Here is a 16,849-nt window from a genome sequence, read left to right as displayed (position 1 = left end):
AAATTCAGCATAACTGATGAATATATTATATTACATTATCAATGTAATATATCAATATATAATATATATTATATAGCAATACATATAATAATATATAATATTTATAATCGGTATATCAGTCTGAAAATATATACATTGTGCAACACTATTGAACTTCCTACCTCTGCAGAGAGAGACATAATTTTTATTTTCAAGCTACAAAGACTAGCTCACTTGCAAGAGATATGTTCCTAGAAAGTATGCAAATTGGATTTTTAAGTAGATTGAATCCTATTTTCCCACTGATTTGCAATATGATTTCAAAGCTCCTTCTTTTTCATTTCTGCTTTTCAAATTGCTGTGGTTCTTAATACTACTACTTGAAGTTTTTGTCAAGTAGTCAATACTATGTTGATATACATTTAAAGTCATTGGAAAAATTCTTAATTAAAGGAAGCCTAAGCCTAAGCATGTCTTTTAATAAAGTAAAGAAGCCTTTTATAACTTGAATAATCACTCAATTAAGATTTTCACATATTTTTCTTAGAGATTAGCAGCATGATTCCAGAGTTGCTTGAGGTCATTTCATATTAAAAGGAGCTATTTATATTAATTTATTTATATTTATTTATATTAATTAAAAGGTTTTGAAAGCACTGGATAGTACCTGGTCTACCATGGAATTTGAACATGAACCCCACCCCAGAACTGGAACCATGATGCTGAAATCAGATGAAACTCTGATTGAAACTCTGGAAGACAACCAAGTGCAGCTTCAAACCTTGCTGACATCCAAGTATCTTGCCCATTTTTTGAAAGAGGTGACAAGCTGGCAAAAAAAACTATCAACAGCCGACTCTGTCATTTCCATCTGGTTTGAAGTGCAGAGAACTTGGAGCCACTTGGAGAGTATCTTCATTGGGTCAGAAGACATTCGAGCTCAACTCCCTGAGGATTCACAACGCTTTGATGAAATTGATCGAGATTTTAAGGTGAGCAAAAACACTCCTGCTTGAGCATGCTGAAAACACACACACACACACTCACACACACACACACACACATACACCAATATGGTGAGGAAAGTAGAGATAGGATGAGTAATAAGAACAAAAGAAGAGGTAAAATCAGGGTTGATGTAAGAGGAAAATTAAAATTAGTTATTAATTATTAGTAATAAATCTTATTAGCAATTAGAATTATCATAAAGTGGAATAAGCTGCCTCATATATAATGTCCTCCCCAACCCCTCAGTGGAGAACTTCACAAAATCTAGATGGATACTTATTGGGTCTGATGTAGAGGGAATTCTTGTTTAGATATGGATTGGATCATATGGGTTCTCAGTTATTTTCCAACTTGTTATCATCTTTGAAAACCCTTTCATAGAGCAGTATGATATGGAGACATGGGTTGGGTTCGACTTCCTGTATCTAGTCCTTACAGACTGTGTGACCTTGGGCACTTTAGGCAGAGTGAAAATTGCTCCTTGTTTCTGTTTCTCTCCATTTAAGACTTTCAGCTTTTGCCAAAACACATAATAACTTAATGACAAAATAAATACCCACCATGGAGAGCAAAATCTTCTAACAAAAAATACATAGCCTAGTGAAAAGCAATATTAAAAAGTGAGAAATGATGGGACGTAATGGATAGAGAGTCAGGCTCAGAGTCAGCCAGACTTGGGTTCGGGTCCTGCTTCCAACACATACTGACGGCTCAAGTTATAACTCCTCACTACTCCCAGACAATTCTATACAACTCTAAGGGCAGTTAGGTGGCAGAGTGGATAGAGTCCTGGGCCTGAAGTTGGGACGACTCATCTTCTTGAGTCCAAATCTGACCTCAGACGCTTACTGGCTACGTGATCCTAGGCAAGTCACTTAACCTGTTGCCTCATCTGTAAAATGAGCTAGAAAAGGAAATGGCAAAGCCACTTCACTATCTTTACCAAGGAAACCCCAAATGGGGTCACAAAGAGTCTGAAAATAATGATTGAACAGCCAAACCAGTTCTAAGTTACATAACAGTTGCTGAGTTTCCTTACTGGAAGGGAATGAAAACACAAGTTTGGACAAAAATATGTACAAGTATTCCTCTTTGCATCCACCGTGTGCTGCATCCTAATTGCCTATTCTCTACCCCAACTCCAAAGGTCTAAGATCAAGACCTAGGCAGATCAAGAACTGTCAGTTTTGAATTCTCTCTAACAGTAGGTGGCTCTATAATGGATTCCACATCTTTATCCAGTGGTGGAATGATCTCCTCCTGGGCATCGGCTTTTTGGTTTTCTAAAGGGTGCATTTGGTTTATATCTTGCCTCTGGGAGAAACCATGGCTCTTAATTCATCAATGGGATGTCTTTTCTCCACAGGAGGTGATGGCAGATGCTATCAAAACACCCAATGTTATTGAAGCAACTAATAAACCAGGCCTTTTTAACAAACTTGAGTCTCTGCAAAAGAGGTGAGTACTGGGGCCTTTGCTAAGGGAGCCATTCAATAAACATGAAAAGACTAAATACCAAAAAAAAAAAAAAAAAAAGCTAGCTCAGTTAGCCAGTTGTATAATGGTCTTATTCTCTAACAATCATTTGGCAAAATCATGAATAAATTAAGTTCTTTTAGTTCTGGTTGATTTGCATTTAATTGCTATTTTTGCAATAACCCTGCTCCTGGAAGGCAGGAATTACTTCATTTTTGTTTCCACCTTCCCCTTAATGCTAATACCTTCCTTCCATTGATTAGCTCCAATTATCCTGTATATATACCTTGATCATGCATAATTGTTTGCATGTTGTCCCCACCCCCAGCTCCTATCAGACCATGAACTCTCTGAGAGCAGAAATTGTGTTTTTTTGCCTTTCTTTGTATGCTCAGTGCTTGGTTTTTAACAGACATAAAAGTCACCAAAGTCATCCATTGCATCCCGGGCCACAATTAGTTGCTCTGACTTTTGTCTTGCCACTGGACTTAGATGACTATGGAAAGGACAGGGAGGCTGACAACTTTGCATGACTTTGTCTCACTTAAATGCAATTCATGTGCAAGTCAAGCCATTGCCCCATGTGTCACTGGTCCTCTTTGACAGGAAGGACGAACAGCAAGATCCTTCTTTTGACTTCGACCAGCATCTCCAATGCCCAACAGAGTGGGCACCACATAGTAGGCAGTAAATGCATATTGATTTTAATTGAATTACAAAAATCTCATTTAAGCAGTAAGACTAAAATTTTAATATTGAAGCATATTGAGAAATATACTTTCCAGCACTCCAAATCTGATTCTGAGGAACTATATGTGCAGAGATAAATGCGCTAATAGAGTTTAGTCCAGGGTCCTTTACTTAATCTGGCTTTGTGAATATGTTGCTATACACGTCTGCAATTGTCAGTCCAATGTGATTTCTGGAAAAGAGTAGAAAAATACATATTACAACATAATTAATTCACCTTCCTTTCTCCTTTCCTCTAGTTTGGCACTTTGTGAAAAGGCTTTGGCAGAATACTTAGAGACAAAAAGATTGGCTTTCCCCAGGTTCTACTTTGTCTCTTCTGCTGACCTGCTAGACATTTTATCCAATGGAAATGACCCAGTAGAGGTAGGTAGTATTACAGTATTACTGTTCAGTCTTCCACTGCCTGATGGCCAGGCAGGTTACATTTCCTTCTCCTCCAGGGCCATTTAGTACTCTTGGGAGGATCTGGGACTGCCTAGGCTCTCTGTCATTGGCTCCTTCTCCCACCAATAGTATTTCCCCAATTATAGGGGTCCCTTGTACCACCAATTCCATGTAATCATTTAACAGATTTGCTTTTAAAAGGAAGATTGGCTTTAAAGGTATAACAAGAATGAACATTAAAATGTTCCTCCCAGACCTGAGGGCAGATTGAACAATAATGGGTCCCTGTCCAAGCTCCACTCAGTGGCTGTTTTTTGGACCCTCCTGGCTTAGAGTGAATGTCGATAGTAAGTGTTTAGCTTCAAAACAACAACTCTGAGGCTCCCGCCCCTCCCAGCTTGATTTATTTTTTCTTTTCTATTTAAAACAGTCATCCTCCGATCCCTCCACTACTTTTTAAAGAGGCCTATTCACTTAATGGGCATTCCCTCACTTTATGTGAGTACCTGAAAAGGCCTTAGCCTAAAAGGCCAAGGTCTCCCATTGCATCCTGGGCCATCTCCAGTCACCCTGATGAATATCTGGTCACTAGATCCAGATTACTCTGGAGGAGAAAGTGAGGCTGGTGACCTTGCACAGCCTTTCCTCACTCAAAACAAAGTCAAGTACAAGTCATGTCATCATTTCTCTGATGTCATAGTTCTCTTTGAAAATGAAGGACAAACATACAAACAACAATAACAACAGTCTCATATTCTGGGTTAGAAAAAGGGGATTAGGTTCACATTTTTGCTTAGTTCCTATATCACTTAGTCCCAAGTCCAAAGTCCCACCATGGACTTGAATTCTGGTCACCCTGCTTTCTCTGCCCTGCTGGTGCTGACTGGTTGTGCAGCCTGGAATCCTACCTCTTCCCTATTTCCAATATTATAAATTATGACAATATTATATTCCTTTGACCAAGGAAGTCAAATACAAAATTAAAAGTCCAGTATATCCTAATGTAATTATAGTAGTGCTTTCTGTAGTAGCAAACAAACAAATAACTCACTAGGACTAATGAGTGTCCATTGATGGGGGATGAATGAATGAGTTGTGACATATTGAGGTAATAGAATGTTATCATAACACAAAGTAGCAATGGAAAAAGTAATGATTCTGGAGTCAGAGGATCTGAGTTCAAATCTCTGACTTTTACTACTCATGTGACCTTGGGTTAGTCATTTAAGCTTTCTGTATCTCAACTTCCTTATCTGAAAAATTAAGGGGATTGGACTCTGAGGTCTTTTCCACCTCTCTATCTGTGATCCTGCAGAACTGTGATGCTAAGAAATGATGATGATAACAACATTCGTTAAATTCATTATACCTTACTTTAAGGTTTGTAAAGTGCTCTACAAATATATCTCATTTTATCCTCACAACAACCATGGAAGGGAGATGCTACTGTTTTTTTTTTAAAATTTATTTACTTATTTTTCATTTTCAACATTCATTTCCACAAGATTTTGAGTTCCAAATTTTCTCCCCATCTCTCCCCTCCCCCAACCCCAAGACACCATGCATTCTGATTGCCCCTTTCCCCCAATCTGCCCTTCCTTCTATCACATTCCTCCCTGCTTTTATCCCCATCCCCTCTATTTTCTTGGAGAGCAAGATAGATTTCTATACCCCATTACCTGTATATCTTACTTCCCAGTTGCATGTAAAGACAATTTTTAATATTCATTTTTAAAACTTTGAGTTCCAACTTCTCTCCTTTCCTCCCTCCCCATTCATCCCCACTGAAAAGGCAAGCAATTCAATATACGTTATACATGTGTAGTTTTGCAAAAGACTTTCATAAAAGTCATTTTGTAAAAGACTAACTATATTTCCCTCCTTCCTATCCTGCCCTCCATTTATTCTATTCTCTCTTTTGACCCTATCCCTCCTTAAAAGTATTTACTTCTAATTGCACCCTCCTCTCATTTGCCCTCCCTTCTATCATCCCCCCACCTCCCTGCTTATCCCCTTCTCACCTACTTTCCTGTTCTGTAAAATAGATTTTCATAGCAAAGTAAGTATTCATGTTATTCCCTCCTTAGGCCAAATGTGATGAGAATAAGGTTCACTTTTTCCATCTTACCTCCCCTCTCTTCCCTTCCATTGAAAAAGCTTTTTCTTGCCTCTTTTATGTGAGAGATAATTTGCCCCATTCTATTTTTCCCTTTCTCCTCCCAATATATTCCTCTCTCAACCCTTAATTTTATTACTTCAGATATTATCCCTTCCTATTCAACTCACCCTGTGCCCTCTGTCTATATGTATGTAATCCCTCCAACTACCCTAGTACTGAGAAAAGTCTCAAGAGTTACAAATATTATCTTTCCATATAGAGAATGTAAACAATTCACCTTTAGAAAGTCCTTTATGAGTTCTCTTTTCCTGTTTACCTTTTCATGTTTTTCTTGATTTTTGTGTTTGAAAATCAAATTTTCCATTCAGCTCTGATCTTTTCATCAAGAATGTTTGAAAGTCCTCTATTTCATTGAATGGGCATTTTTTTCCCTGAAGTATTATATTCAGTTTTGCTGGGTAGGTGATTCTTGGTTTTAATCCTAGTTCCTTTGACTTTTGGAATATCATATTCTAAGCCCTTTGATCCCTTAATGTACAGGCTGCTAGATCTTGTGTTATCCTGATTGTATTTCCACAATTCTCAAATTGTTTCTTTCTGGCTGCTTGCAACATTTTCTCCTTGACCTAGGAGCTCTGGAATTTGGCTACAATATTCCTAGGAGTCTTCCTTTGGGGATCTCTTTCAGGAAGTGATCAGTGGATTCTTTCCATTTCTGTTTTACCTTCTGGTTCTAGAATATCAGGGCAATTCTCCTTGATAATTTCTTGAAAGATGATGTTTAGGCTCTTTTTTTGATCATGGCTTTCAGGTAGTCCCATAATTTTTAAATTGTCTCTCCTAGATCTCTTTTCCAGGTCAGTTGTTTTTCCAATGAGATGTTTCACATTGACTGCTATTTTTTTCATTCCTTTGGTTTTTTTTTTATAATTTCTTGATTTTTCATAAAGCCATTAGCTTCCATCTGCTCCATTCTAATCTTTAAGGAATTATTTTCTTCAGTGAGCTTTTGGACCTCCTTTTCCATCTAGACAATTCTGCTTTTTAGGGCATTCTTCTCTTCATTGACTTTTTGGATCTCTTTTGTCATTTGGGCCAGTCTATTTGTTACAGTGTTATTTTCTTCAGCATTTTTTTGGTTCTCCTTTAGCAAGCAGTTGACTCATTTTTCATAGTTTTCTTGCATCACTCTCATTTCTCTTCCCAATTTTTTTTGCACTTCTTTTACTTGATTTGCACAATCCTTTTTGAGCTTTTCCATGGTCTGAGACCAATTCATATTTTTCTTGGAGGCTTTGCATGAAGGAGTCTTGATTTTGTTGTCTTCTGTTTGCATGTTTTTGTCTTCGTTGTCACCAAAGTAAGATTCTGTAGTCTGATTCTTTTTCCAGTTTTTGCTCATTTCCCCAGCCATTTACTTGACTTTTGAGCTCTTTGTCAAGGTAGATCTCTGCTTCCAGTGGGGGTGAGGGGTGTACTGTCAGCTTCTGAATTCCCACAGAATCTGTGGGCCTATAGCTCCAGAAATAATCACTGTCTCTTCCCCTGCTGCTGCTATGGCTGCTGTTGCTTCCTCCTCTCCCTTCCCCCTCTGCCACCCTGGGGCTGGGACCAGATCATTCCACTCTCCCACACTTCTCCTACAGGCTTTTTCCACTAACCTTCCAATTTGTCCTCCACATTTTGGGGTCCTGAAGTCTGGAAATTGCCACAAGTACAAGATTCAGTCTCAGAAAGGACTGCTCAGGTCCTGTCTATGCTGGCATGTTCCACACTGGACTGTGCCCTAACACCACTGTGACAAGACAGACACTTCCTGATAACCTTCCAGGCTGTCTTGGGCTGGAGGTTTGCTTCACTCTGTCATTCTGTGGGTTCTACAGCTCCAGAATTTTAGAGTAATTTTTATAGGTATTTGGCTGGGCTTGGGGAAGGGCTCTAGAAAGTGCATGCTGTTACTCCACCATCTAGGGAGATGCTATAATTATACCCATTTTACAGTTGAGTAAACTGAGTCAAACAGGTTAAGTGAGTTGTCCAGGGTCACATAGCTAGTGAGTGTCTGAGACCAGATTTGAACTTAAGTTTTTCTGACTCCAGGTCCAGCACTCTCTCCACCATGCCCCATCTCCGTATCTAGACATGAGATATTCAGAGAAACATGGGGAGTAAAGTATGAACTAAGGCAAAAAGAAAAAAGAAGGATCAAGAGAATAATGTGTACAATAATTACATCATGGAAATAATTTAAATGATAAATTAAACATTCGATAATGTAAATAAAATGAAAATGCAACTGAACACCAATTAATTGCAATGATTTTTTTTGGTCCCCAAGAACAGATGATTCTCCATTTCACTCTCAGAAGAATTATGAGGGTCATAGGTATGAAGTATTATATTATCAGACATGGTTGCTCTGTCACTTGGTAATGCTTGAAAATTTTTCTTTTTTACAAGGAAGGCTGAATGGAAGGAAATATATTGAGAAAAGACTTGTATAAACAACCAACTAAAACTTTAAAATGCAGAATACGTAATTTTTTTCCTCTTGTTTAGGTTGGCCGCCATTTGTCCAAACTCTTTGATAGTTTGTGTAGACTGAAATTCCAACTAGATGAGAATGAGAAACCTCTAAAAATAGGCTTGGGAATGTATAGCAAGGAAGACGAATATGTGGACTTTGATATGGAATGTGACTTGTCAGGACAGGTAAGTTCACATAGTAAGTATGCCTGTCAGTCTGTCACTAGGCAAGCATATAAGATGGTTCTATTTGTGTATTCTTTGGAGTGCCAAATTTGTGGTCAAGTTGGAGATGAATACATGAAGATCAGGATGGAAATAGCTATAGATTCCTTTTAAAAAAAAAAAAAGAATCCAATTTGTTATTTATTTATTTTAAACTTTTTTTCTTTTAAAATTTTGAGTTCTAAATTCTTTCCCTGTCTTCCACCCCCTTCTCCACCTTCTGAGAAGGCAAGCAATCTGATATCAATCGCATGTGAAATCATGTAAAATGTATTTCTATATTAACCATATTTCCCAAAAAAGCAAGAAAAAGAAAAAAAAGTGAGAAAATTATACTTCAATTTTCACTCAGTTCATCAGTTCTCTCTGTGAGGTGGCTAGAATTTTTTTATCATGAGTCCTTTGGAATTGTCTTGGATAATTGTATTGATCCAAGCAATTAAGTTTTTCACAGTTGATCATTATTACAACATTGCTGCTACTCTGCATAATGATCTCTTGGTTCTTCTCATTTCACTTTGCACCAGTTCATATATGTCCTGCCATGTTTACCTGAAATCAACCCCCTCACCATTTCTTATAGCACAATAGTACTCCATCACACTTATATGCCACCTCTTGTTCAGCAATTCTCCAACTGATGAGAATCCCCTCAATTTCCAATTCTTTGCCACCACAAAAAGAGCTGCTAAAAATATTTTTGTACATATAAGTCCTTTTCCTTTCTTTTTGATCTCACTGGTTAGTAGTGGTATTGCTGAGTCAAAGGGTATACACAGTTTTATAGCTCTTTGAGTATCATTCCAATTTATTGTCCAGAATGGTTGGACTAGTTCACTACTCCACCAGCAATCCATTAGTGCACTTAACTTCTCCTCATCCCCTTTATCATTTGTCATTTCTAACAGGTATGAGGTGGTACCTCAGAGTTGTTTTAATTTGCATTTTTCTAATCAATAGTGATTTGGGGCATTTTTTCATATGGTTATAAACTGTTTTGATTTCTTCTTCTGAAAATTTCCTGTTCATTTTCTTTGACTATTTATCAATTGGGGACTGGCTCTTATTTTTATAAACTTGACTCAGTTCTATACTCAGTATGTATTTGAGAAAGAAGGTCTTTATCAGAGAAACTTGATTGTAAAATTTTTGGTATTACCTCACAGTGATACTTTTTAGCATAATGTAGTTTTCCTGATTATCTCTTTTAATAAGGTCAATTTTTGTTTTTGCTGTATCTGAGACGAGGATTGCAACCCCTGCCTCTTTTACTTCTGCTAAAGTATATTAGATTTTGCTCCAGCCTTTTATTTTAACTCAGTGTGTGTCTTTCTGTTTGAAGTGTGTCTGTTGTATACAACATATTGTTGGATTCTGATTTCTAATCCATTCTGCTATTTGTTTCATTCCATTCCTATTCACAGTTATGATTCCTAACTGTGTGTTTACCTCCATCCTATTTTCTTCTATTTCTTCCTCTCTCTCTCTTTTTATCCTGTCCCTCCTCAAGAGTCTATTTTGCTAGTAACCACATTGCCTCCTTTAGCTTGCCCTCCCTTTTATCATCCACCCCCACACACACCTTTCACTTATCCCCTTCCCCTTCTATCTCTCTAGTGGGTACATTACATTTCTTTTTTGTAAAATTTTTCAAATATTATTTGTTTTCAGTATTCTATAATCACTTCCATATATCTTAGATCTTTCCCTTCTTTTCCCCACTTCTCCCCTACCTCCTCACTCCCTCACTGAGATGGCATACAGTTTCATATAGGTTCTACACATACATTCCTATTAAATACATTTTCATCTTAGTCATGTTGCATAGAAGAATTAAAATTAATGGGAGAAATCACAAAACAAACCAAAACATAATACAAAAGAAAATGATCTGCTTCATTCTGCAATCGAATTCTATAGTTCTTTCTCTGGATGTGGAAGGCATTTTCCCTTAAGAGACCATTGGGAATTATTAAAGTCCTTGCATTGCAATGAAGTACTAAGTCTACCAAAAAAATTCCTTGCACCCTGTGGTTGTTGCTGTGTACAAAGTTCTCCTGGTTCTACTCCTTTCACTCAGCATCAGTTCATATAAGTCTATCCAGGCCTCTCTGAAGTCTTCCTGTTTATCATTTCTTATAGCACAATAGTATTCCATTACATTCATATAGCACAATTTATTCAGTCATTCCCCAATTGATGGGCATCCCCTTGATCTCCAGTTTTAGGCCTCTCCTTTCAAAGAGAACTGCTATAAATATTTTTGTACAAATGGGACCCTTTTCCATTTTTATGATCTCTTGGGGATACAGTCCTAGAAGCGATATTTCTGGGTTAAAGGGTATAGACATTTTTGTAGCCCTTTGGGCATAGTTCCAAATTGCTCTCCAGAATGGTTGGATCAGCTCACAGCTCCACCAACAATGAATTAGTGTTCCAACTCTCCCACATCTTCTCCAACATTTATCGTCTTCCTGTCTTGTCATGTTAGCCAATCTGATAGGTATGATGTGGTACCTCAGAGTTGTTTTGATTTGCATCTCTCTAATCAATAGTGATTTAGAGCTCTATTGATAGCTTTAGTTTCTTTACCTGAAAACTGCTTGTTCTTATCTTTTGACCATTTATCAATTGAGAAATGACTTGTATTCTTATAAATTTGACTCAGTTCTCTATATATATTAGAAATGAGGCTGCTATCAAAAACACTGGCTGTTAAAGTTGTTTCCCAGCTTTCTGCTTCCCTTCTACTCTTGGTTGTATTGATTTTGTTTGTGCACAACCTTTTTAATTTAATGTAATCAAAATGATCTATTTTGAATTTCACAATGTTCTTAATCTCTTGTTTGGTCATAAATTCTTCCATTCTGTATAGATCTGACAAGTATTTTATTCCTTGCTCTTGTAGTTTGCTTATAGTATCACCCTTTATGTCTAAATCATGTACCCATTCTGACTGTATCTTGGTATACAGGGTAAGATGTTAGTGAACCATTTGCTCACTAATCTTTTACCTTCTACCCCATATACTTTTTGAAGCATACTACTAGAAGTGGGAGCTTGTGTTGGGATACACTTTTTTATTTTTGCAAAAATTTGCATTGAATTTCATTTTTAAATTCTATTTTAATTTTTACTTCTTGCTTCTTTTAAGCAGGAATTTTTCATTTATTGAAGACAGACTCATTACAGCAATTTTGTTTTATTTTAAAAATATTTTATCTCCTTTTATTTCATTTTTCCTATGATACTTTGAAGTTGGAATTGAATTTAGCTCAGCGTTTTTGCTACTATATGGAAGAATTGTTGCTGTAATGTTGATGATAATATTGATGAGTTTTGTTTTCTTTTTGAAATATATTTTTCCTTTCTCAAAGAAATTTTATGATCCAATTTTGTTTGAAAAATTGTTTCTAATTTTTGTTTTCTTTTAGTTTGTATTTTGTTTTCTAGTCTCCTATACATGATGTTCCAAAAGTCTTAGTGCAGTTGAAATTAAATGGAAGGACAAGCCCTTGCTACTGAGGAGACCAAAGCTGGTGGATCACTTGAGTTCAAAGTTCTTAACTTCAGTAAGACTAAAGTTGATTGGATGTCTGCACTAAATGTGGCACCAATATGATTTTACTTCAGGAACTAGACGAAACCACCAGGTTGCCTAAGGAGGGGTCCAGGTCTATGAGTGGCTACTGAAAGGAAAGAAGAAAGGAAAGAGGGAAGGAAGGAAGGAAGGAAGGAAGGAAGGAAGGAAGGAAGGAAGGAAGGAAGGAAGGAAGGGAGGAAGGAAGGAAGGAAGGAAGGAAGGAAGGAAGGAAGGAAGGAAGGAAGGAAGGAAGGAAGGAAGGAAGGAAGGAAAGACAATAAAGGAAAGAAGAAAGGAGGGTGGAGAAGAAGGTTGGTTCTCCTCAGAGGGATAAATACAAGAATAGATGGAGCTGATTTTATTATGTGCCCAAAGATAAAATTAAGTACAATTTCATGGAGCATTTCATTTGGTCATTTCACATTGCAATACTTGTATTTCAAATAAACATTTGCAAAAGGCTCACATGAAAACAACCATAGCTTGCCATAGACACTAATGTAAAGCATGAAGAAACAGAAAAATTCTATAAAGAACTTAGTTAAGGCCCTACAAATTAAATCAACATATAATTCAGTACTTGATGACTTCACTGCAAATGAGGAAATAGTCAAAGATGAAGAAATATAGATTGGAAAATCTAATTGGGAATAAATAAGGAATGAGACTTGTGGACTATATTGAAACCTCCTGCCTATATACCATGAAAACTATGAGGGCTGGTTACATTTCTCCCCATTCCCTTTGGTGAGACTGTTGCTTGAAGACATTTCATTAGAATCATGTCAGAGACAACAGCTGGCCCCAGGTCACCATCATGCTGAAGTAACAGCTAGCTAGCTCACTGCTTACTTTTAGGCATTATTTTTATCCAGGTACCAAACCTTGATGAGAATGCAGATTTGACCAACTGATTTTGATATGTTAAAGAGGAGCCTACAGATGCTTGGGGCTATTATTGGTACTAAGGAGAAATGGGGAGAGTCTAAAGATCTAAGGAACATTTTCTCCTCAACACCTCAGTTAATACTCTTAATGTCTCTGAAGACTCTGTAATTATAAAGTGTTCAGGAGGCATTTTTGTTGTCTGTCCTTTGTTCTCAAAGAGGACCAATGACATCTAAAGGTGATTTCTTGACTTACAAGTGGGTTGGACTTATGGGAGGCAGGGCTGTGCAAATCACTAGCTTCACTCTCTCCTCCAGGGTCATCTGGATGCAGTAGTAAGGTATAGATCAGGACAACTGGACATGGCCCCAGATGCAGTGGGAGACCTTGACTTTTTAAGCTAAAGCCTTTCCTAAGTCTGTTTGTCTGAGACAACACCCATTAACTGCCTGTAGAGATGTATCACTTTTTATGGGAAACACACTGGTCAATCAGTGTGCTAACTTCTGAGCATACAAATATAAGTCAAAAAAGAAAAACTGTTCCTGCTTTCAAGGAGCTTAAAAGCAGGATTTCTTTTGTTTTTAGCTTATCGGAGATAAACAAAACAATTTTATTTTATATCTTAATTATTTTATCCTGTTATTTCATTTTTCCTAGCATGATTTGAATTTGGAGTTTAATTTACCTCAACCTTTTTTGTTACTATTGGGAAGAATTGTTGCTGGAATATTGACACAGAGTTTTGTTTTCTTTTTGAAGTACACTTTTGTGCCTTGCAAATTTTACATCCTGATTTTGTTTCAAATCCTTTTTTCTAGTTTTGTTTTTCTCTTGGTTTGTCTTTTGTTTTCTAGTCTCCTATATAGGATATATACTGAGGGAAAGACAACACATAAAAAGGGATCTGAAAAGCAGGGGGTAGGTGGGAAGGAGTCACCCATGAGGAAACATGGTGACTAAGTCTGCAGAATGAGAGATGGCTGATCTAGAGCCCTTTACCCAAATGGAAGATCTGAGAAAAACTCACCAATTGGAGAAGAGACCTATAAGAATAATCATGAAACATGGTAACTAAGCTCACAATGGGGGCTTGGAAAGTATAGTTTTAGAAGAATGATATCATACTTGAACCCTGAGAGCAGCTGTCATTCTGGGACTCCTTTGCCAAGAGGGTTTACCATTTGGGGAAGTAATTCAGAGGAGGTTCTACACTTTAAATTGATTAAAGAAGTCTTTGTAAAATCGTTGTAATGTTTGCAAGCTATATATTTTTCTTATCAAATGTTTAGTCTCTGGATATTAATTTTTTAAAGTAATTTGTTTTAGTTAGTCTAAAAAATCCTCTAGTTCCCTACACCCAAGATATGTGTTAAGGTTATAGCAACCACCACCATGAAGTAAGTTGGAATAATGTAGCCTATCCACATCAGGTCATTTGAGTTTCCAAGGTTACTAGGTTTTTTCTTCTTTCTCTGTTCCTTGAGTCTCTGAACGCACAATTTACTTCATCAACCACCAGCTCAATACTCAATTGTCTGCTGGAAGAATCTAATCCCATATCTACAATTCAGTTTCCCAGGATGAATTCCTTGGGATTAAGAGACTTTCTCAGAGTCTTTCACATTTGATGACAGTCTCCACCCTCTATTCATAGCTCCCTCTGAGCTTCACTCCCATCGTAAATAATAATTCTTGATAACAGGCCAAATAAAAGAATCTACAGAATTTTGCTCATATCCCTAATTTAGTGGGTTTGATTTCTGTCACCAGGTTGAAATCTGGCTAAATAGAGTGCTTGACCGAATGTGTGCCACACTCCGTCATGAAATCCCAGAGGCTGTGGTGACATATGAGGAAAAGCCACGGGAACAGTGGATTTTTGATTATCCTGCCCAGGTACAGAATACAAGGACTGATTTTATAAATTTCAATGACACTTTGATTGGTTTGAATCATAATGTTCCACACTATTTTGTGATATTTTGGGTAGCAGAACTAGAAGCAATGTGTGGGAGTTTGCAAAGAGGCAGATTTTGCCTTGCTGTCAGGAAAAACTTCCTAACAATTAGAGCTATCCAAAAATGGAATGGGCTGCCTTAGTAGGGGGTAGGTTTCCCTTTCCCTGGAACTCTTCAAGTACAGTCTGGATGATCAATTGTCAGGGATATTATAGATGGGTATGATTTGTTCCAGTAAGAGCTTATTAACCACAGCTAGAATTTATATAAAACTTGAAGTTTTGCAAACTGCTTTACACGTTATCTGATTTGATCTTCTCAACAACCAAGGCAGGCTGATGCCATTATTAATTCCCATTTTACAGATGAGGAAAATGAGGCAGACAGAGGTTAATTGTCTTGCTCAGGGTCACACAGTCAGTGACTGAGGTCAAATTTGAACTCAGGTCCTCCTAACTCCAGATCCAGTGTTCTATCTGCTGCAGTATTTGCTGAGGTCCCTTTCAATATTGTGACTTAGTGAGACATACAATATGATGTAAAGGAAAGGAGACTACACTTGGGATTCTGAGAGACCAAAATTCTAGTTCTGAAACATGTTAGCTACGTGTCCCAGTGGTATGTCACATAAATTCTCAAAGCTTCAGTTTCCTAATATACAAGACAAGGATAGTCTTATTCATACTCTCTACCTCTCAGTGAGGAAAGCACTTTGTAAACCTTAAAGTACCATACAAATATGATCTTATATGGTAGTTAGCATCTTTATAGGCATATTTTATTGTTTTCATACCAAAAGAAAAAATATAATGACATATAATGCTTTTGAAATGTATATTTATAGTTTAAAATAATTACTCCTGACTGGGCATGTGGGGTTGTCTGGGGGACTTTTAACATTCAGATTGCTTTGACATGCACTCAAATCTGGTGGACAACCGAAGTTGGAATGGCATTTGCAAGATTGGAAGAAGGTTATGAAAATGCAATTAAAGATTACAACAAAAAGCAGGTATACTCCTCAGCGTTTTCCTTTGTAATTTTTGGTATAAATCTTGTAAGAAATTGAAGGGAATATCTTTCATGTCACTCTCTTGCATTGTCTTGGGCAAATGACTTAACCCTCTCTGAGCCTCAGTAAAATAAAGGGATTAAATTATTGATCTCTAAACTCTAAATCCAATGATCAGTCTTCTGACCTTCTTCAGTGCTTATCATTTGCATATTTGTAACTAGTACAGGGAAAATGGGAATTTGCCCCAGGGTGCCAAAGTGGGGGGGAGGGGAGCAGGTACTTCCTTTCCTCAGTATCCAACATCCCTGCTCTTTATCTCACTGTCCTGTATTGCCTGGTACCATGTGACAATTGAGTCCCATCATCATAATACCCAAGTACAGCCTCTTTCTTCTCACATTGGGTGAGATAGCTCATCTGTTTCACACCTAAGGCAATAGCACTCAGAGTTGGACTCAAGAGACTGTTGCTGCTACCTTCCCTCACCAGCTCCTCAACTATCTGGACCCCAAGTGAAAAGAAATCCCTAGTTATGGCTCTGATTATTCAACTCACCATATTCTGACTTAAGTCATTATCTCCTTGTGTGTATATGACATACCTTGAGAACAAAGACTTCTAGGTCTTATATTACTTTGTTGTAACACATACAGTCTTAGCACAATGACAGGCACACAGTGGAAGTTCCCTAAGTATTAGTTCATCAGTTGAGTGTTTTATTGGATAGTACCATTTGATGTCCTATGGAAAAATGTCTTTGCTTCCATAGATCAGTCAGCTGAATGCACTGATTACATTGCTTATTGGGAATTTAAGTCCAGGAGACAGAATGAAGATTATGACCATTTGTACCATCGATGTACATGCCAGAGACGTTGTTGCAAAGATGATACTGGCCAAGGTGCGTGCTCCCCTTCATCTTGCCTCCCCAG

General features: G+C 37.4%; 1 protein-coding gene across 1 annotated transcript in view; it reads left to right on the top strand.

Annotated features, from left to right (window-relative positions):
- Window positions 1–16,849, top strand: part of DNAH17 (dynein axonemal heavy chain 17) — a 237,396-nt gene that overhangs the window by 83,757 nt on the left and 136,790 nt on the right. The window contains exons 28-34 of the mRNA XM_072645176.1: window positions 624–971; window positions 2,354–2,445; window positions 3,453–3,579; window positions 8,279–8,431; window positions 14,715–14,840; window positions 15,807–15,914; window positions 16,687–16,818. Of these exons, the coding sequence (XP_072501277.1) occupies window positions 624–971; window positions 2,354–2,445; window positions 3,453–3,579; window positions 8,279–8,431; window positions 14,715–14,840; window positions 15,807–15,914; window positions 16,687–16,818 (1,086 nt within the window). The remainder of the gene's footprint in view (window positions 1–623; window positions 972–2,353; window positions 2,446–3,452; window positions 3,580–8,278; window positions 8,432–14,714; window positions 14,841–15,806; window positions 15,915–16,686; window positions 16,819–16,849) is intronic.

This window comes from Notamacropus eugenii, chromosome 2 (genome assembly GCF_028372415.1).
Source record: "Notamacropus eugenii isolate mMacEug1 chromosome 2, mMacEug1.pri_v2, whole genome shotgun sequence".
NCBI classification, from domain to species: Eukaryota; Metazoa; Chordata; class Mammalia; order Diprotodontia; family Macropodidae; genus Notamacropus; species Notamacropus eugenii.
The sequence above is the reverse complement of the archived record's forward strand: the minus strand, read 5'-3'. Positions and strand labels throughout refer to the sequence as shown.